Below are 22,393 nucleotides of genomic sequence, written 5' to 3' on the forward strand. Positions count from 1 at the left end.
ACAGGGAAAAAACCCCAAGGGAAATCTGGGAATTCTCCTCGCTGCGGCCCTCGGCGCTGCCCGGCGGCAGCAGCAGCTCCTGCAGTGCCAAAGGCCTGAGACAAATGGGAATTACACACTGGGAAATCTGGGAATTATACACTGGGAAATCTGGGAATTACACACTGGGAAATTTGGGAATTACACACTGGGAAATCTGGGAATTCACACCCAAAAAAACAGGGAAAAAACCCCAAGGGAAATCTGGGAATTCTCCTCGCTGTGGCCCAGTGGCAGCAGCAGCTCCTGCAAAGGGCACGGCCTGGGAACAACCAAGGGAAAATCTGGGAATTACACACTGGGAAAATGGGAATTCACGCCCAAAAACACTGGGAAAAAACCCCAAGGGAAATCTGGGAATTCTCCTCGCTGCAGCCCTCGGCGCTGCCCGGCGGCAGCAGCAGCTCCTGCAAAGGGAACGGCCTGGGAAATCTGGGAATTCTCAAATGGGAAATCTGGGAATTACACACTGGGAAATCTGGGAATTCACACCCAAAAAAACAGGGAAAAATCCCCAAGGGAAATCTGGGAATTCTCCTCGCTGTGGCCCAGGGGCGGCAGCAGCAGCTCCTGCAAAGGGCACGGCCTGCAGAAAATGGGAATTCTCAAATGGGAAATATGGGAATTCCTGCCTGGGAAATCTGGGAATTCCACACTGGGAAAATGGGAATTACACACTGGGAAATCTGGGAATTCATGCCTGGGAAATCCGGGAAATCTGGGAATTCACACCCAGAAAAACAGGGACAAAACCCCAAGGGAAATCTGGGAATTCTCCTCGCTGTGGCCCAGGGACAGCAGCAGCTCCTGCAAAGGGCACGGCCTGGGAACGATGGGAATTCTCAAATGGAAAATCTGGGAATTACACACTGGGAAACCTGGGGATTACACACTGGGAAATCTGGGGATTACACACTGGGAAATCTGGGAATTCATGCCTGGGAAATCTGGGAATTACACACTGGGAAATCTGGGAAAAATCCCCAAGGGAAATCTGGGAATTCTCCTCACTGCGGCCCAGGGGCAGCAGCAGCTCCTGCAAAGGGAACGACCTGGGAACAATGGGAATTCTCAAATGGGAAATCTGGGAATTACACACTGGGAAACCTGGGAATTATACACTGGGAAATCTGGGAATTCACACCCAGAAAAACAGGGAAAAAACCCCAGGGGAAATCTGGGAATTCTCCTCGCTGCGGCCCAGGGACAGCAGCAGCTCCTGCAGAGGGCACGGCCTGGAAACAACCAAGGGAAAATCTGGGAATTACACACTGGAAAAATGGGAATTGCACACTGGGAAATCTGGGAAATCTGGGAATTACACACTGGGAAATCTGGGAATTCCACACTGGGAAATCTGGGAATTCACACTGAAAAAACCAGGGAAAAAACCCCAAGGGAAATCTGGGAATTCTCCTCACTGTGGGCCAGCGGCAGCAGCAGCTCCTGCAGAGGGCACGGCCTGCAGAAAATGGGAATTCTCATATGGGAAATATGGGAATTCCACACTGGGAAATCTGGGAATTCACACCCAAAAAAACTGGGAAAAATCCCCAGGGGACATCTGGGAATTCTCCTCTCTCTGGCCCAGCGGCAGCAGCAGCTCCTGCAAAGGGCACGGCCTGGGAATAACGGGAATTCTCAAATGGGAAATATGGGAATTACACACTGGGAAATCTGGGAATTACACACTGGGAAAGTGGGAATTACACACTGGGAAAATGGGAATTCATGCCTGGGAAATCTGGGAATTCACACCCAGAAAAACTGGGAAAAAAAAAACTGGGAAAAAACCCCAATGGAAATCTGGGAATTCTCCTCGCTGTGGCCCAGGGACAGCAGCAGCTCCTGCAAAGGGAACGGCCTGGGAAATCTGGGAATTCTCAAATGGGAAATGTGGGAATTACACACTGGGAAATCTGGGAATTCACACCCAAAAAAACAGGGAAAAAAACCCAAGGGAAATCTGGGAATTCTCCTCGCGGCGGCCCAGGGGCAGCAGCTCCTGCAGAGGGCACGGCCTGGGAAAAATGGGGAGAAAATCTGGGAATTACACACTGGGAAAATGGGAATTCATGCCTGGAAAATCTGGGAATTACACACTGGGAAATCTGGGAATTCACACCCAAAAAAACAGGGAAAAAACCCCAAGGGAAATCTGGGAATTCTCCTCGCTGCGGCCCCACAGCAGCAGCTCCTGCAAAGGGCACGGCCTGGGAAAAATGGGAATTCTCAAATGGGAAATCTGGGAATTGCTGCCTGGGAAACCTGGGGATTACACACTGGGAAAAGTGGGAATTTTCAACCAGAAACCAGGGAAGAAACCCCAAGGGAAATCCAGGAATTCCCACCTGGAAAAATGGGAATTCACAACCAGAAACATCCAAATTCCCTACTGGAAAAATTGGGAGTTCACAGCTGAAAACATCGGGAACTCCTGCCTGGATAAACTTGGAATTTGCACCTGGAAAAATGGGAATTCATACCTGAAAACACCAGGAATTCCTGTCTGGGAAATCTGGGAATTCACACCTGAAAAATTTGGGAATTCCTGCCTGGAAATCTGGGAATTCTCACCTGGAAACACTGGGATTACCACACTGGGAAAATTTGGGAATTCCTGCCTGTGAAAACTGGGAAAAAACCCTAAGGGAAATGTGGGAATTCCTGCCTGGAAATCTGGGAATTCCCCACAGGAAAAATGGGAATTCATCTCTGGAAAACTGGGAATTCACAGCTGGAAAAACTGGGAAAAAACACCAAGGAAAATCTGGGAATTCCTGCCTGGAAAAATGGGAATTCCCACCTGGAAAAGTGGGAATTTCCAACTGGAAACAATGGAAATCTCGACTGGAAAAATGGGAATTCACACCTGGAAACACCAGGAATTTCTGCCTGGAAATCTGGGAATAAAACCCCAAGGGAAATCTGGGAATTCCTGCCTTGGAAAATGGGGAATTCACCCCTGGAAAAATGGGAATTTCCAACCGGAAACACTGGAACATCCCAATTGGAAAACTGGGAATTCACACCTGGAAATCTCAGGAATTCCTGCCTGGAAAATCTGGGAATTCACACCTGGGAAATTGGGGAAAAGCCCTGCTTGGAAATCCAGAAATTCCCAATTGGAAAAACCCTTGGGAATTCTGGGGTAAAACCTTGGGAATTTTGGGAAAAATCCTCAAAAATCCTTGGGAATTTTGAGGGAAAACCCTTGGGAATTTTAGGAAGAATCCTTGAAAACCCTTGGGAATTTTGGGAAAATCCATGGGAATTTTGGGGTAAAACCCTTGGGAATTTTCAGAAGAATCCTCAAAAATCCTTCGGAATTTTGGGGGAAAACTCTTGGGAGTTTTGGGGAAAATCCTCAAAAACCCTTGGGAATTTTGGGGAAAATCCTCAAAAACTCTTGGGAATTCTGGGGTAAAACCCTTGAGAGTTTTGGCAAAACCTTTGGGAATTTTGGGGAATTTTGGGAAAATCCTTGGGAATTTTGGGGAATTTTGGGAAGAATCCTCAAAAACCCTTGGGAGTGTTTGGAAATTTGGGAAAACACCCTTGGGAATTGTGGGAAACCCTTTGGAATTTTGGGAAGAATCCTCACAAACCTTTGGGAATTTTGGGGGAATTCAGGAAAAACCCTTGGGAATTTTGGGAAGAATCCTACAAAAACCCTTGGGAATTTGGGGAAAATCCATGGGAATTTTGGGGTAAAACCCTTGGGAATTTTGGGAAGAATCCGACGAAAACCCTTGGGAATTTTGGGGAACCCTTGGGAAATTTGGGAAAACCCTGGAGAATTTTGGGAAAAATCCTCAAAAACCCTTGGGAATTTTGGGGAATTTTGGGAAAAAAACCTTGGGAATTTTGGGGAAATTCGGGAGAAAACCCTTGGGAATTTAGGGAAGAATCCCCATAAACCCTTGGGAATTTTGGGGTTAAACCCTTGGGAATTTTGGGAAGAATCCTCAAAAACCCTTGGGAATTTTTGGAAATTTCGGGGAAAATCCTTGGGAACTTTGGGAAGAATCCTCAAAAATCTTGAGAATTTTGGGGTAAAACCCTTGGGAATTTGGGGGAATTTTGGGAAAACCCTTTGCAATTTTGGGAAGTGTCCTCAAAAACCCTTGGGAATTTTGGGAAACCCTTGGGAATTTTGGGAAAAATCCTCAAAAACCCTTGGGAATTTTGGGGAACTTTGGGGTAAAACCCCTGGGAATTTTGAGGAAAACTCTGGGAAATGTGGGAAGACCCTTGGGAACCCTTGGGAACGTTGGGAACGCTGGGAACTTTGGGAATGTCAGGAACGTTGGGAAAACCCTTGGGAATTTTAGGAAGAATCCTCAAAAGCCCTTGGGAATTTTGGGGAATTTTGGGAAAACCCTGGGGAATTTTGGGGTAAAGCCCTTGGGAACTTTGGGAAAACCCTTGGGAATTTTGGGGTAAAACCCCTGGGAATTCTGGGAAGAATCCTCAAAAACCCTTGGGAATTTCAGGAAAACCCTTGGGAATTTTGGGGAGGATCCTTGGGAATTTTGGAAGAATCCTCAAAAACCCTTGGGAATTTTGGGGAAATTCGGGAAAAACCCTTGGGAATTTTGGGGTAAAACCCTTGGGAATTTTGGGAAGAAGCCTTGAAACCCTTGGGAATTTTGGGGAAAACCCTTGGGAATTTTGGGGAAAATCCTCATAAATCCTTGGGAATTTTGGGGAGTTATGGGAAAACTCTTGGGAATTTTGGGAAAATTTGGGAAAAATCCCTTGGGAGTTTTGGGAAAACCCTTGGGAAATTTGGGGAGTTTTGGGGGGAAACCCTTGGGAATTTCGGGAAGAATCCTCAAAAACCCTTGGGAATTTTGGGGTAAAACCCTTGGGAATTTTGGGGCAAACTCTGGGAAATGAGGGAAGACCCTTGGGAACCCTTGGGGAACCCTTGGGAATTTCGGGAATTTCGGGAATTTCAGGAATGTCCATGGGTGCATTCATCACTCACAGCTCAGCCTTGGCCAGGCCGGGGCGCGGCGGCGGGGGCGGGGCCGGGGGCGGGGCCAGCGCAGGCTCCGCCCACGGCAGCGGCTCCAGGCCGGGCTCGGCCACGCCCAGCTCCAGCTCCGGCAGCCCTGGATGGGAACAACGGGAAAAGCCGGAATTCCTTGGGATGGATCCCAAAAAATCCCGGAGTCGGGAGAGCGGGGACAGGAATTTGGGGGGTTGTGGAGAGGGGGGGAGGTTTTGGGGGGATTTTGGGGGGTTTTGGGGCATTTTTTGGGAATTTGGGGGATTTGCAATGGGATTTTGGGGGATTTTAGGGCATTTTTGGAATGGAATTTTGCGGAATTTGGGGGAATTTTTGGGAATGGGATTTTGTGGATTTTGAGAAGATTTGGGGATTTTGGGCAGAATTTTTGGGGGATTTTTTTTTAATTTTTGGGAATTTTTGGGAATGGGATTTTGGGGGATTTTTGGGAATTTTTGAATGGAATTTTGCAGAATTTTTGGTAATTTTGGCAATGGAATTTTGGGGCATTTTATGGGGATGGAATTTCAGGAAGTTTTTGGGAATTTGGGGGATTTTCAATGGGATTTTGGGGGATTTTAGGGCATTTTTTGAATGGAATTTTGCAGAATTTGGGGGAATTTTTGAGGAATTTTTGGGGAATTTTTGGGAAATTTTTGGGAATGGGATTTTGGTGGATTTTAGGGCATTTTTTGAATGGAATTTTGGGGGATTTTGGGAATGGGATTGGGGGATTAAGGGGATGGAATTTCGGGAGGTTTTTGGGAATTTTCAATGGGATTTTGGCAATTTTAGGGCATTTTTTGAATGGAATTTTGGGAGATTTTTGGGAATTTTGGGGAATTTTTGTGGAATGGAATTTTGGGGGATTTTAGGGCATTTTTGGAATGGAATTTTGGGGAATTTTTTAAAAATTTTGGGTTTTTCTGGAGTGGGGTTTTTGGGAATTGCAAAATTCAGGGAATTTTGGGAATGGGATTTTGGGGGTATATGGGGAGGGGAATTTTGGGAGGTTTTTGGGAATTTTGGGGAATTTTTGGGATGGGATTTTGGTGGATTTTAGGGCATTTTTGGAATGGAATTTGGCAGAATTTTGGGGAATTGGGAATGGGATTTTGGGGGATTTTAGGGCATTTTTTGAATGGAATTTTGGGGAATTTTTGGTGAATTTTAGGGCATTTTTTGAATGGAATTTTGCAGGATTTTGGGGAATTTTTGGCAATGGAATTTTGGGGGAATTTTTGGCAATGGAATTTCAGGAAGTTTTTGGGAATTTGGGGGATTTGCAATGGGATTTTGGCCATTTTAGGGCATTTCTTGAATGGAATTTTGCAGAATTTGGGGGAATTTTTGGGGAATTTTTGGGAATAGGATTTTGGGGGATTTTAGGGCATTTTTTGAATGGAATTTTGGGGAATTTTGGGGAATTTTTGGGAATGGAATTTTGGTGGATTTTAGGGCATTTTTGGATGGAATTTGGCAGAATTTTTGGGGAATTTTTGGGAATGGGATTTTGCTGAATTTTAGGGCATTTTTTGAATGGAATTTTGGGCATTTTTTGGGGGATTTTTGGGAATGGAATTTTGGGGGATTTTAGGGCATTTTTGAATGGAATTTGGCAGAATTTTCGGGAATTTTTGGGAATGGAATTTTGGGGAATTTTGGGGGATTTTAGGGCATTTTTGAATGGAATTTTGCAGAATTTTGCGCAATTTTGGGGCATTTTATGGGGATGGAACTTCGGGAGGTTTTTGGGAATTTTGGGGAATTTTTGGGATGGGATTTTGGTGGATTTTAGGGCATTTTTGAATGGAATTTTGCAGAATTTTGGGGAATTTTTGGGCACTTTTGGGGAATTTTTGGGAATGGGATTTTGGTGGATTTTAGGGCATTTTCTGAATGGAATTTTGCGGAATTTTGGGGGATTTTTGGGGATTTATGGGGTGTGGAATTTCAGGAGCTTTTTGGGAATTTTCAATGGGATTTTGGCAATTTTAGGGCATTTTTTGAATGGAATTTTGGGGAATTTTTGGGCATTTTTGGGGAATTTTTGGGAATGGAATTTTGGGGATTTTAGGGCATTTTTTGCATGGAATTCTGCAGAATTTTGGGGAATTTTTGGGAATGGGATTTTGGGGGATTTTAGAGCATTTTTTGAATGGAATTTTGCGGAATTTTGGGGAATTTTTGGGCATTTTTGGGGAATTTTTGGGATGGGATTTTGGGGGATTTTAGGGCATTTTTTGAATGGAATTTTGCAGAATTTTGGGGCATTTTGGGGCATTTTTTGGGGAGTGGTATTTTGGGGGATTTTAGGGCATTTTTTGGGGAGTGGAATTTCAGGAAGTTTTTGGGAATTTGGGGGATTTGCAATGGGATTTTGGACATGGAATTTTGGCAATTTTAGGGCATTTTTTGAATGGAATTTTGGGGAATTTTTAAAAAATTTTTGGGTTTTTCTGGAGTGGGGTTTTTGGGAATTGCAAAATTCGGGGGGATTTTGGGAATGGGATTTTGGGGGTTTATGGGGATGGAATTTTGGGAGGTTTTTGGGAATTTTGGGGAATTTTTGGGAATGGAATTTTGGGGGATTTTAGGGCATTTTTTGAATGGAATTTTGCAGAATTTTGGGGAATTTTTGGGCATTTTTGGGAATGGAATTTTGGGGGATTTTAGGGCATTTTTGGAATAGAATTTTGCAGGATTTTGGGGAATTTTTGGCAATGGAATTTCAGGAAGTTTTCGGGAATTTGGGGGATTTGCAATGGGATTTTGGCAATTTTAGGGCAATTTTTGAATGGAATTTTGCAGAATTTTGGGGAATTTTTGGGGAATTTTTGGGAATGGAATTTTGGGGGATTTTAGGGCATTTTTTGAATGGAATTTTGCAGAATTTTGGGGAATTTTTGGGCATTTTTGGGGAATTTTAGGGCACTTTTTGAATGGAATTTTGCAGAATTTTGGGGAATTTTTGGGAATGGGATTTTGGCAATTTTAGGGGATTTTCTGAATGGAATTTTGCAGAATTTTAGGGAATTTTTGGGGAATTTTTGGGAATGGAATTTTGGGGGATTTTAGGGCATTTTTGGAATGGAATTTTGGGGAATTTTGGGGAATTTTTGGGCATTTTTGGGGGAGTGGAATTTTGGGGGATTTTTGGGTATGGAATTTTGGGGGATTTTGGGGATTTATGGGGATGGAATTTCGGGAGGTTTTTGGGAATTTGGGGGATTTGCAATGGAATTTTGGGGGATTTTTGGGCATTTTTTGAACGGAATTTTGGGGAATTTTTTAAAAATTTTGGGGTTTTTCTGGAGTGGGGTTTTTGGGAATTGCAGAATTTGGGGGGATTTTGGGAATGGGATTTGGGGGATTTTTTAAAAATTTTATTGGAATTTTAAGGAATTTTTTTGTAATTTTAGCAATGGAATTTTGGGGAATTTTTGAGAATTCCAAAATTCGGGGAATTTTGGGAATGGAATTTTGGGGGGGGGGGGAGTTTTGGGAATTTTTGGGAATCGGGAACAGGAAACGAAATCCTGGAGCAAAAAAGGGGAAAATGAGGGGAAAATTGGGGGAAATTGAGGAAATGGGAGAAACTTGGAAAAAATGGGGGGAAAATGGGAAAAATTAGGGCAAAAATGTGAAAATTGGGGAAAAAATTCGGAAAATGGGGAAAAATGAGGGAAAAATGAGGGAAAATATGGGAGAAATTGGGGGAAATTGGGCAAATTGAGGAAATGGGAAAAATAGGGGGAAAGGGGGGGAAAATGGGGAAAATTGGAAAAATTAGGGAAAAATTGAAAAAAGGGGGGAAATGGGAAAAATGGGGCAATGGGGAAAATTAGGGAAAAATGGGGGAAAATGGGAAAAAATGGGGAAAATTTGGGAAATTAAAAAAAGGGGGAAATGTGTAAATATGGGGGAAATGGGGGAAATGGGGGAAATCAGGAAAATTGGGAAAAATTGGGAAAACTGGGCAGGAAGTGGGAAAAATGGGGAAAAAGGGGAAAAATTGGGGAAAATATGGAGGAAAATGAGGGAAAATTGGGGAAATTGTGGGAAATGAGGAAAATGGGGGAAACTGGGAAAAATGGGGGGGAAAATGGGGGAGATTTGGGGGAAACTGGGAAAATTTAGGAAAAAATGGCAAAAATTGGGAAAAAAGTGGGGAAATGGGAAAATGGGGAAAAAATTGGGGTAAAAGGAGGAAAATGGGGGGGACATGCGGAGAAAATGGGGAAATCAAGAAAATTGGGAAAAAAGGGGAAAATTGGAGGAAAATTGGGGGAAAATTGGGGGAAAATTGGCAAAAATGGGGGAAAATGGAAAAAATGGGGGGAAATGAGGGAAAGTGGAAAATGGGAAAAATTGGGAAAAAAGAGGGGAAAAATGGGGAAAAATGGAAATTTTTTGGGAAAATGAGGGGGAACTGGGAAAAATGGGGGAAAATGAGAAAAAATTGGGGTAAAAGCAGGAAAATGGGGGGGACATGGGGGGGAAATGGGAAAAATGGGGGGAAATGGGGGGAAATGGGAAAAGTGGGAAAAATCGGGAAAATCGGGAGAAAAGGAGGAAAATGGGGGGAAAATTGGGGTAAAAGCAGGAAAATGGGGGGACATGTGGGGAAATGGGAAAAATGGGGGAAAATTGGGGGAAAATTGGGAAAAATGGGGGAAAATGGGAAAAATTGGGAAGAAAGTGGGAAAAATGGGGGAAAGTGGAAAAGTTTTGGGAAAATGGGGGGGAAATGGGAAAAATGGGGGAAAATGGGGAAAAATGGGGAAAATTGGGAAAAAAGGGGGGAACATTGGGGGAAAATTGGGGAAATTGGGAAAAATGGGGGGAAATGGAAAAATGGGGGGAAATGGGGGAAAGTGGGGAAAATGGGAAAAATTGGAAAAAATGGGGAAAAATGGGGGAAAAATGGGGGGAAATGGAAAATTTTTGGGAAATGGGAGGGAAATGGGAAAAATGGGGGAAAATGAGGGAAAATGGGGGAAAAATTGGGGTAAAAGCAGGAAAATGGGGGGGACATGGGGGGAAAATGGGAGAAATGGGGGAAAATTGGGGGAAATTGGGGGAAATGAGGGGAAATCAGGGAAAAGGGGGGAAAATTGGGGCAAAAATGGGGGGAAATTGGGAAAATGGAAAAAATGGGGGGAAATGGGGGAAAGTGGGGAAAATGGGAAAAATTGGGAAAAAAGTGGGAAAAATGGGGGAAAATGGAAAAGTTTTGGGAAATGGGGGGGAAATGGGAAAAATGGGGAAAATGAGGGAAAATGGGGGAAAATGGGAAAAATTGGGGTAAAAGCAGGAAAATGGGGGGGACATGTGGGGAAAATGGGAAAAATGGGGGAAAATTGGGGGAAAATTGGGAAAAATGGGGGAAAATAGGAAAAATTGGGAAGAAAGTGGGAAAAATGGGGGAAAGTGGAAAAGTTTTGGGAAAATGGGGGGGAAATGGGAAAAATGGGGGAAAATGGGGAAAAATGGGGAAAATTGGGAAAAAAGGGGGGAAAATTGGGGCAAAAATGGGGGAAATTGGGAAAACTGGGGGAAAATGGAAAAAATGGGGGAAAATAGGGGAAACAAGTGGGGAAATGGGAATAATTGGGAAAAAAGTGGGGGGAAAATGGGGAAATGGGGAAAAAATGGAAAATTTTGGGAAAAAATGGGGGGGGAAATGGGAAAATGGGGGAAATGGGGGAAAATGGGAAAAATGGGGGGAAATGGGGAAAAATTGGGAAAAAATGGGGAAAATTGGGGGAAAATTGGGGAAAATGGGGGAAAATTGGGAAAAATGGGGGAGAAATGGAAAAAATGGGGGGAAATGGGGAAAATTGGGGGAAAATTGGGGGAAAATCAGGAAAAAAGGGGGAAAATTGGGGGAAATTGGGAAAAATGGGGAAAAACTGAAAAATGGGGGGAAATGGAGGAAAGTGGGGAAAATGGGAAAAATTGGGAAAAATGGGGGAAAAATGGGGGGAAATGGAAAATTTTTGGAAAAATGAGGGGGAAATGGGAAAAATCGGGAAAAAAGGGGGAAAATTGGGGGAAAATTGGGAAAAATTGGGGTAATTGGGGCAAAATTGGGGTAAAAGCAGGAAAATGGGGGGACATGCAGGGAAAATGGGGGAAAATGGGGAAAATTGGGGGAAATTGGGGGAAAAATGGGGGAAAATGGAAAATTTTTGGGAAAATGAGGGGAAATGGAAAAAATGAGGGAAAATTGGGGGAAAATTGGGGAAAATAATGGAAAATGGGAAAAAATGGGGTAAAGCAGGAAAATGGGGGGGACATGCAGGGAAAATGGGGGGAAACGGGGTAAATCGGGAAAATTGGGAAAAAATGGGGAAAGTTGGGGGAAAATTGGGAAAAATGGGGAAAATGGGGGGAATGTGGGGAAAATGGGAAAAATTGGGGAAAAAAGTGGGGAAAATTGGGGAGAAATAGGGAAAAAATGGAAAATTTTTGGGAAGATGGGGGAAATGGGAGAAATGAGGGAAAATGGGGGAAAATGAAGGAAAGTGGGAAAAAATTGGGTAAAAGCAGGAAAATGGGGGGAATGCGAGGAAAATGGGAAAAATGGGGGGAAATGAGGGGAAATTGGGAAAAATGGAAAAATGGGGGGAAATGGGGGAAAATGGGAAAAATTGGGGTAAAAGTGGGAAAAAATGGTGAAAAAATGGGGGAAATGGAAAATTTTTGGGAAAATGGGGGGAAATGGGAAAATGGGGGAAAATGGGGGAAAGTGGGGAAAATTGAGGAGAAATGGGGAAATGGGGAAAAAATGGAAAATTTTTGGAAAAATGGGGGGGAAATGGGAAAAATGGAGGAAATGGGGGAAAATGAAGGGAAATGGGCAAAAAAATTCCAAAGCAAATCCAACATTTCAAGAGAGAAAATCTTGGACGGGCGAGGGTTGGACCCCATGGCGGCCGTTCCCATGCGCGGAATTCCGGGAATTGTGGGAATTGTGGGAATTGTGGGAATTCTGGGAATTATGGGGATTGTGGGTAAATTCCGGGAATTCTGGGAATTGTGGGAATTGTGGGAATTCCGGGAATTGTGGGAATTGCGGGGATTATGGGAATTCCGGGAATTGTGGGAATTGTGGGGATTGTGGGAATTGTGGGGATTGTGGGGATTCCGGGAATTGCGGGGATTATGGGAATTCCGGGAATTCTGGGAGTTGTGGGGATTGTGGGGATTGTGGGGATTCTGGGAATTCCGGGAATTCTGGGAATCGTGGGAATTGTGGGCATTCTGGGAATTGTGGGAATTCCAGGAATTCCGGGAATTCCGGGAATCGTGGGGATTGCGGGAATTGTGGGAATTGTGGGAATTCCGGGAATTGTGGGGATTCTGGGAATTCTGGGAATCGTGGGGATTGTGGGAATTGTGGGAATTGCGGGGATTATGGGAATTCCGGGAATTGTGGGAATTGTGGGGATTCTGGGAGTTGTGGGAATTCTGGGGATTGTGGGAATTGTGGGAAAATTGTGGGAATTGTGGGGATTGTGGGAATTGTGAGAATTGTGGGAAAATTGTGGGAAAATTGTGGGAAAATTGTGGGAATTGTGGGGATCCTGGGAATTCCGGGAATTGTGGGAATTGTGGGGATTCTGGGGATTGTGGGGATTCTGGGAGTTGTGGGAGTTGTGGGAATTGTGGGAAAATTGTGGGAAAATTGTGGGAATTGTGGGGATTCTGGGAATTGTGGGAATTGTGGGAAAATTGTGGGAAAATTGTGGGAATTTTGGGGATCCTGGGAATTCCAGGAATTCCGGGAATTGTGGGAATTGTGGGAATTGTGGGGATTGTGGGAATTCCGGGAATTGTGGGAAAATTGTGGGAAAATTGTGGGAATTCTGGGAATTATGGGAATTATGGGAATTATGGGGATTGTGGGTAAATTCCGGGAATTGTGGGAAAATTGTGGGAAAATTGTGGGAAAATTGTGGGAAAATTGTGGGAAAATTGTGGGAATCCTGGGAATTGTGGGAATTCTGGGAATTGTGGGAATTGTGGGGATTCCAGGAATTATGAAAAATTGTGGGAAAATTGTGGGAATTGTGGGAATTTTGGGGATCCTGGGAATTCCAGGAATTCCGGGAATTGTGGGAATTCCGGGAATTGTGGGAATTGTGGGAATTCTGGGAATTCCGTACCTGAGGGGGCCCTGGTGGCCGTGCTGGGCTGCAGGGGCGTCACCCCGGCCACTCCGGCCACTCCGGACACTCCGGACACTCCGGACACCCCGGACACTCCGGACACTCCGGACACTCCGGACACCCCGGACACTCCGGCCACTCCGGACACCCCGGACACTCCGGACACTCCGGACACTCCGGACACTCCGGACACCCCGGACACTCCGGATTCGCTCCTGTCGGAGCCGCAGATCCCGGGAATCGGCGCCGATTTTTCCAGGGAAGGGAGGAGCTGATCCAGCTGCTCCAGCTCGGCCGAGAACTGCGGGAAAAAGGGGAAAAATCTGGGATTGGGTGGGGGAAAAATCTGGGAATAAAATGGGGAAAGTTCGGGGTTGGGGGGGGAAAAGTCTGGGAGAGGGAAGGAGAAATTCTGGGATTGGATGGGGAAAATCCTGGAATAAACTGGGAAGATTCTGGGATCAGGCAGGAAAAAATCTTGGGATCAGGTGGGAAAAATCTTGGGATGAGGTTTGGGAACAAACTGGGAAAAATTCTGGGATTGGGTGAGAAAAATTCTGGGATAAGGCAGGAAAAATCTTGAGATTCCACGGGAATGGGAACCAAAACCCAGGAGAATTCCCAGAAAATCTTTGGGAATGCCCAAGGAAATCTTGGAGCACCTCAAGACCTTGGGATTGGGATGGGATCAAATCTCCACCAATCCCACCCAAACCATTCCAGATGTCCAGGATTCCATGGGAATGGGAAGCCAAAGCCAGGAGAATTCCCAGAAAATCTTTGGGAGCAACCAAGGAAATCTTGGAGCACCTCAAGATCTTGGGATTGGGGCAGGATGGGATCAAATCTCCACCAATCCCACCCAAACCATTCTGGATCTCCAGGATTCCATGGGAATGGGAAGCCAAAGCCATGAGAATTCCTAGAAAAACTTTGGGAATGCCCAAGGAAATCTTGGGAGCACCTCAAGACCTTGGGATTGGGATTGGGATCAAAGTTCCACCAATCCCACCCAAACCATTCTGGATGTCCAGGATTCCATGGGAATGGGAACCAAAATCCAGGAGAATTCCTAGAAAATCTTTGGGAATGCCCAAGGAAATCTTGGAGCACCTCAAGACCTTGGGATTGGGGCAGGATGGGATCAAATCTCCACCAATCCCACCCGAACTATTCCGGAACTCTGGAATTCAATGGGAAGACAAATCCAGGAGAATTCCCAGAAAATCTTTAGGAACGTCTAAGGAAATCTTGGAGCACCTCAAAATCTTGGGATTGGGAATTATGGGATTGGAGTGGGATGGGACCGAATCTCCACCAATCCCACCCAAACCATTCCAGATCTCCAGGATTCCATGGGAATGAGAAGCCAAGCCTGGGAGAATTCCTCGAAAATCTTTGGGAATGCCCAAGGAAATCTTGGAGAACCTCAAGACCTTGGGATTGGAATGGGATGGGATCAAAGCTCCATAAATTCCACCCGAACCATTCCAGAACTTTGGCATTCGATGGGAAGACAAACCCAGGAGAATTCCTAGAAAATCCTTGGGAATGTCCATGGAAATCTTGGAGAACCTCAAGACCTTGGGATTGGAGCAGGATGGGACCAAATCTCCACCAATCCCACCCAAACCATTCCGGATCTCCAGGATTCCATGGGAACAGGAAGCCAAATCCAGGAGAATTCCCAGAAAATCTTTGGGAATGCCCAAGGAAATCTTGGAGCACCTCAAGATCTTGGGATTGGGATTGGGATCAAAATTCCACCAATCCCAGCCAAACCATTCTGGATCTCCAGGATTCCATGGGAATGGGACGTTAAACCCGGGAGAATTCCTAGAAAATCCTTGGGAACGTCCAAGGAAATCTTGGAGCACCTCAGGATCTTGGGATTGGAGCGGGATGGGATCAAAGCTCCATAAATCCCACCCAAACCATTCCGGAACTCTGGAATTCAATGGGAAGCCAAACCCAGGAGAATTCCCAGAAAATCCTTGGGAACATCCAAGGAAATCTTGGAGTACCTGAAGACCTTGGGATCGGGGCAGGATGGGACCAAATCTCCACCAATCCCACCCGAACCATTCAGGAACTTTGGCATTCCATGGGAATACGAAGCCAAATCCCAGAAAATCTTTGGGACCGTCCAAGGAAATCTTGGAGCACCTCAAGATCTTGGGATTGGGAATGATGGGATCGGAGCAGGATGGGACCGAATCTCCACCAATCCCACCCAAACCATTCCAGATCTCCAGGATTCCATGGGAATGGGAAGCCAAACCCAGGAGAATTCCTAGAGAACTTTTGGGAATGCCCAAGGAAATCTTGGGAGCACCTCAAGATCTTGGGATTGGGATTGGGATGGGATCAAATCTCCACCAATCCCACCCAAACCATTCGGGAACTCCAGGATTCCATGGGAATACGAAGCCAAATCCCAGAAAATCTTTGGGAATGCCCAAGAAAATCTTGGAGTACCTCAGGATCTTGGGATTGGGGCAGGATGGGATCAAATCTCCACCAATCCCACCCAAACCATTCCAGAACTTTGGCATTCCATGGGAATGGGAAACAAAATCCAGGAGAATTCCTAGAAAATCTTTGGGAATGCCCAAGGAAATTTTGGAATTATGAGACTGGAATGGAGTGGGATCAAATCTCCACCAATCCCACCCAAACCATTCTGGAACTCCAGGATTCCATGGGAATGGGAACCAAAATCCCAGAAAATCTTTGGGAATGCCCAAGGAAATCTTGGAGCACCTCAAGATCTTGGGAGTGGGAATTCTGGGATTGGAGCAGGATGGGACCGAATCTCCACCAATCCCACCCAAACCATTCTGGATCTCCAGGATTCCATGGGAATACGAAGCCAAACCCAGGAGAATTCCCAGAAAATCTTTGGGAACATCCAAGGAAATCTCGGAGCACCTCAGGATCTTGGGATTGGAGCAGGATGGGATCAAATCTCCACCAATCCCAGCCAAACTATTCCAGAACTGTGGAATTCAATGGGAAGACAAAATCCTGCAGAATTCCTAGAAAATCCTTGGGAATGTCCATGGAAATCTTGGAATTATGAGACTGGAATTGGATGGGATCAAAGCTCCACCAATCCCACCCAAACCATTCCAGAACTCTGGAATTCAATGGGAAGCCAAACCCAGGAGAATTCCCAGAAAATCCTTGGGAGCATCCAAGGAAATCTTGGAGCACCTCAAGATCTCGGGATTGGGAATGATGGGATTGGAGCAGGATGGGACCGAATCTCCACCAATCCCACCCAAACCATTCTGGATCTCCAGGATTCCATGGGAATACGAAGCCAAACCCAGGAGAATTCCCAGAAAATCTTTGGGAACATCCAAGGAAATCTCGGAGCACCTCAGGATCTTGGGATTGGAGCAGGATGGGATCAAATCTCCACCAATCCCAGCCAAACTATTCCAGAACTGTGGAATTCAATGGGAAGACAAAATCCTGCAGAATTCCTAGAAAATCCTTGGGAATGTCCATGGAAATCTTGGAATTATGAGACTGGAATTGGATGGGATCAAAGCTCCACCAATCCCACCCAAACCATTCCAGAACTCTGGAATTCAATGGGAAGCCAAACCCAGGAGAATTCCCAGAAAATCCTTGGGAGCATCCAAGGAAATCTTGGAGCACCTCAAGATCTCGGGATTGGGAATGATGGGATTGGAGCAGGATGGGACCGAATCTCCACCAATCCCACCCGAACCATTCGGGAACTCCAGGATTCCACGGGAATGGGAAGCCAAGCCTGGGAGAATTCCTCGAAAATCTTTGGGAATGCCCAAGGAAATCTCGGAGCACCTCAAGATCTTGGGATTGGGGCAGGATGGGATCAAATCTCCACCAATCCCACCCAAACCATTCTGGAACTCCAGGATTCCATGGGAATACAAAGCCAAATCCCAGAAAATCTTTGGGAATGCCCAAGGAAAACTTGGAGCACCTCAAGATCGTGGGATTGGGAATGATGGGATTGGAGCAGGATGGGACTGAATCTCCACCAATCCCACCCGAACCATTCCAGAACTCCAGGATTCCATGGGAATATGAAGCCAAATCCCAGAAAATCTTTGGGACCATCCAAGGAAATCTTGGAGCACCTCAAGATCTCGGGATTGGGAATGATGGGATTGGAGCAGGATGGGACCGAATCTCCACCAATCCCACCCAAACCATTCCGGATCTCCAGGATTCCACGGGAGCAGGAATCCCAATCCCAGATATTCCCCCCCCGAGGAGGATCTGGCTTCTCCCCACCCACCTGTCCCGGCGCCTCCATCTTGACCTCCTCCCCGGCTGGAATTTTGGGAATGGCGTTCGCCGGCGCCGGGCACGTCTCGGCAGGGCCGGCGGCCTCGCCCTTCTCCACCTTGACCTTGACGTCGTCCAGGCTGAGCCCCGGCTGCGCCGGCTCCTTCTCGTCCTTGTCCAGCAGGTACCGCAGCAGCTGGTGATCCTTGCCCTCCTTCTTCTTCTCCGCCTCCGCCATCCCGGCATTCCCGGCGCCGCAATTCCCGCCGGGATTCTCCTTCTTGTCCTGCTCAGCGGCGGCGGCGATGTCGGAGGGGCTGCCCTCCTGCAGCAGCCGGTGCAGGATTTTGTGGCGCTCCGTCAGCGAGCTGTGCGAGGACGGGCAGGACGGAGCGGCCGGGACGGGATTCCCGGGAATGCCGGCGCACGCCAGGGAATCCTTGGAGCTGGTGTCGGCGTCGGCGTGGTGCCGCAGCTGCTGCTCGGCCGTGCTGGCCAGCAGCTGCACCAGCCGGTGGCTCGTGCCCTGCGGACACTTCCCGCCGCCGCCGCCGCCGTCGGCCTCGGATGCGTGCGGAATTCCCGGCTCCGAGGTTTTGTCGGCTGCGTTGTTTTCTTGGATCATCTCGCCGAGGATGGAAGAGATTTCCTTGGCGTCCTTGGCGTCGGATTTGCCGCCGACGCGGCCGGGGGAGTTTTGGGAGCTTGGCTGCCTCAAAAAGGCCGGATTGGCCGGAGGCTCCGGAAGCGCCGAGTTGACGGGAGCGTTGGGAAAAGGCCGGGAATTCCCCGAGGATGATGAGGATGAGGAGGATGAGGAGGATGAGGATGAGGAGGAAGCTGGGGAGTGCATGGATGGCGAGAAGGGAGCTCGGGATCTGGGGATCAAGCCGGGACTCCCGCGGTGCCGCGGCGACAGGAATTGCGGGGCCGGAATTCCGGGGCTGTTCATGGGGGAGCTGCCGTGGGACAAAGGGTGGGAATTCCCGGCCGTTTGGCTTAAGGCAACGTTGGATGCCAGAGGATTCCCGAAATTCCCTTGGCCCGAGGCGGAATTGCCGGGATGAGGGGAGGGCGCGGCCATGACGGAGCCGTTGGACGGAGGGAGGGAAGGCGGCAGCGCCATTCCCGGCGCCGGAGGAACGTTGGGATTCACCCTGGCAAGGGCCAGGCCTGGAGCGGGGGCGTCCTGGGGGGAGAGAATTCCGTGATCCCTGGGGGGGCAAAAAAACATGGGAAGAAAAATCAGGGTTTTCCCAGGGTTTTGGTGTTCCCCAAAGCACTTCCGGCAGCGGGAATTCCAAAAAATTCCCTGCTTGGAATTCCGGCCGCTCCGAGGTTTCATCAGGGTTTTGGAATTCCCAGATTCTGCTCCGAGAACAGCAAGAATTCCAAAAAATTCCCTGCTTGGAATTCCGGCCGCTCCGAGGTTTTCTCAGGGTTTGGGATTCCCAGATCCTGCTCTGAGAAGAGCAAGAATTCCAAAAAATTCCCTGCTTGGAATTCCGGCTGCTCCGAGGTTTTCTCAGAGTTTTGGAATTCCCAGATCCTGCTCCGAGAACAGCAAGAATTCCAAAAAATTCCCTGCTTGGAATTCCGGCCGCTCCGAGGTTTTCTCAGGGTTTTGGAATTTCCAGATCCTGCGGGAATTCCAAAAAATTCCCTGCTTGGAATTCCGGCCGCTCCGAGGTTTTCTCAGAGTTTTGGAATTCCCAAATCCTGTTCCAAGAACAGCAAGAATTCCAAAAATTCCCTGCTTGGAATTCCGGCCGCTCCGAGGTTTTCTCAGGGTTTGGGATTCCCAAATCCTGCTCTGAGAACAGCAAGAATTCCAAAAAATTCCCTGCTTGGAATTCTGGCTGCTCTGAGGTTTTCTCAGGGTTTGGAATTTCCAGATCCAATGTTCCAAGAACAGCAAGAATTCCAAAAAATTCCCTGCTTGGAATTCCGGCCGCTTCGAGGTTTTCTCAGGGTTTGGAATTCCCAGATCCTGCTCTGAGAAGAGCAAGAATTCCAAAAAATTCCCTGCTTGGAATTCCGGCCGCTCCGAGGTTTTCTCAGGGTTTTGGAATTTCCAAATCCTGCTCCGAGAACAGCAAGAATTCCAAAAAATTCCCTGCTTGGAATTCCGGCCACTCCGAGGTTTTCTCAGGGTTTGGAATTCCCAGATCCTGCTCCGAGAACAGCAAGAATTCCAAAAAATTCCCTGCTTGGAATTCCGGCTGCTCCAAGGTTTTCTCAGGGTTTGGAATTCCCAGATCCTGCTCTGAGAACAGCAAGAATTCCAAAAAATTCCCTGCTTGGAATTCCGGCCGCTCCGAGGTTTTCTCAGGGTTTGGAATTCCCAGATCCTGTTCCGAGAACAGCACAAATTCCAAAAAATTCCCTGCATGGAATTTCGGCCGCTCCGAGGTTTTCTCAGAGTTTTGGAATTTCCAAATCCTGCTCCGAGAACAGCAAGAATTCCAAAAAATTCCCTGCTTGGAATTCCGGCCGCTCCGAGGTTTTCTCAGAGTTTTGGAATTCCCAAATCCTGCTCTGAGAACAGCAAGAATTCCAAAAATTCTCTGCTCGGAATTCCAGCCGCTCCGAGGTTTTCTCAGGGTTTTGGAATTCCCAAATCCTGCTCTGAGAACAGCAAGAATTCCAAAAATTCTCTGCTCGGAATTCCGGCCGCTCCGAGGCTTTCTCAGGGTTTGGGATTCCCAAATCCTGTTCCGAGAACAGCAAGAATTCCAAAAAATTCCCTGCTTGGAATTCCGGCCGCTCCGAGGTTTTCTCAGAGTTTTGGAATTCCCAGATCCTGCTCCGAGAACAGCAAGAATTCCAAAAATTCCCTGCTTGGAATTCCGGCCGCTCCGAGGTTTTCTCAGGGTTTGGAATTTCCAGATCCTGCTCCGAGAACAGCAAGAATTCCAAAAAATTCCCTGCTCGGAATTCCGGCCACTCCAAGGTTTTCTCAGGGCTTTGGAATTTCCAGATCCTGCGGGAATTCCAAAAAATTCCCTGCTTGGAATTCCGGCCGCTCCGAGGTTTTCTCAGGGTTTGGAATTCCCAAATCCTGCTCCGAGAACAGGAAGAATTCCAAAAAATTCCCTGCTTGGAATTCCGGCCACTCCAAGGTTTTCTCAGGGTTTTGGAATTTCCAGATCCTGCTCCGAGAACAGCAAGAATTCCAAAAAATTCCCTGCTTGGAATTCCGGCTGCTCCAAGGTTTTCTCAGGGTTTGGGATTCCCAAATCCTGCTCTGAGAACAGCAAGAATTCCAAAAAATTCCCTGCTTGGAATTCCGGCCGCTCCGAGGTTTTCTCAGGGTTTTGGAATTCCCAGATCCTGTTCTGAGAACAGCAAGAATTCCAAAAATTCCCTGCTTGGAATTCCGGCTGCTCCGAGGTTTTCTCAGAGTTTTGGAATTCCCAGATCCTGTTCTGAGAACAGCAAGAATTCCAAAAATTCCCTGCTTGGAATTCCGGCTGCTCCGAGGTTTTCTCAGGGTTTTGGAATTCCCAGATCCTGCAGGAATTCCAAAAAATTCCCTGCTCGGAATTCCGGCCGCTCCGAGGCTTTCTCAGGGTTTTGGAATTCCCAAATCCTGCTCCGAGGGATTGGAGCAAGAACTCCAAAAAATTCCCTGCTTGGAATTCCGGCCGCTCCGAGGTTTTCTCAGGGTTTTGGAATTTCCAAATCCTGTTCCGAGAACAGCAAGAATTCCAAAAAATTCCCTGCTTGGAATTCCGGCCACTCCGAGGTTTTCTCAGGGTTTGGAATTCCCAAATCCTGCGGGAATTCCAAAAATTCCCTGCTTGGAATTCCGGCCGCTCCGAGGTTTTCTCAGGGTTTTGGAATTCCCAAATCCTGCTCCGAGAACAGCAAGAATTCCAAAAAATTCCCTGCTTGGAATTCCGGCCGCTCCGAGGCTTTCTCAGAGTTTTGGAATTCCCGAATCCTGTTCTGAGAACAGCAAGAATTCCAAAAAATTCCCTGCTTGGAATTCCGGCCGCTCCGAGGTTTTCTCAGGGTTTGGAATTCCCAAATCCTGCTCGGAGAACAGCAAGAATTCCAAAAAATTCCCTGCTTGGAATTCCGGCCGCTCCAAGGTTTTCTCAGGGTTTTGGAATTCCCAGATCCTGCTCTGAGAACAGCAAGAATTCCAAAAAATTCCCTGCTTGGAATTCCGGCCGCTCCGAGGTTTTCTCAGGGTTTTGGAATTCCCAGATCCTGCTCCGAGAACAGCAAGAATTCCAGAAAATTCTCTGCTTGGAATTCCGGCCGCTCCGAGGTTTTCTCAGGGTTTTGGAATTCCCGAATCCTGTTCCGAGAACAGCAAGGATTCCAAAAATTCCCTGCTTGGAATTCCAGCCGCTCCGAGGTTTTCTCAGGGTTTTGGAATTTCCAGATCCTGCGGGAATTCCAAAAAATTCCCTGCTTGGAATTCCGGCTGCTCCTGACCCTTTTTCTCGGTCTGGAATTCCCAGATCAGCATTCCCATCATCCCAGCCCGGTCACGCTGGGAAAAGTCCCATTTTCCCAAATTTTTGGAGTTGTTCCAGGATTCCCTGGACCCATCCCAGCAGCTCCAGAGGATCATTTTTCTTGGGAATTCTGACAGAAATCCTTGGGAGGGGAAGGTCTCAATTCCAATTCCAATCCCAAACCTAATTCCAATCCCAATCCTAAACCTAATCCTAATTCCAATCCCAATTCCAGTCCCAATCCCAAAACCAATCCCAATCCTAATTCCAATCCCAATTCCAGTCCTAGTCCCAAAAGCAATCCCAATCCAATCCCAATTCCAGTCCCAATCCTAATCCTAATCCCAATTCCAGTTCCAATCCCAAAACCAATCCCAATCCAATCCCAATTCTAGTCCCAG

The 22,393-nt window shown here is 47.0% G+C and overlaps 1 protein-coding gene across 4 annotated transcripts in view; it reads right to left on the reverse strand.

The window, feature by feature from the left end:
* The window catches only part of NCOA1 (nuclear receptor coactivator 1), a 143,677-nt gene that overhangs the window by 47,201 nt on the left and 74,083 nt on the right, over positions 1-22,393 (reverse strand). For all 4 annotated transcript variants that reach the window (XM_077176468.1, XM_077176466.1, XM_077176470.1 and 1 more), the window contains 3 exons: positions 17,531-18,734; positions 13,231-13,534; positions 5,033-5,159 (listed from right to left, as the gene is read on the reverse strand). In XM_077176468.1, coding sequence (XP_077032583.1) covers positions 5,033-5,159; positions 13,231-13,534; positions 17,531-18,734 — 1,635 coding nt within the window. The remainder of the gene's footprint in view (positions 1-5,032; positions 5,160-13,230; positions 13,535-17,530; positions 18,735-22,393) is intronic.

This window comes from Agelaius phoeniceus, chromosome 3 (assembly GCF_051311805.1).
Source record: "Agelaius phoeniceus isolate bAgePho1 chromosome 3, bAgePho1.hap1, whole genome shotgun sequence".
Taxonomy (NCBI): domain Eukaryota; kingdom Metazoa; phylum Chordata; class Aves; order Passeriformes; family Icteridae; genus Agelaius; species Agelaius phoeniceus.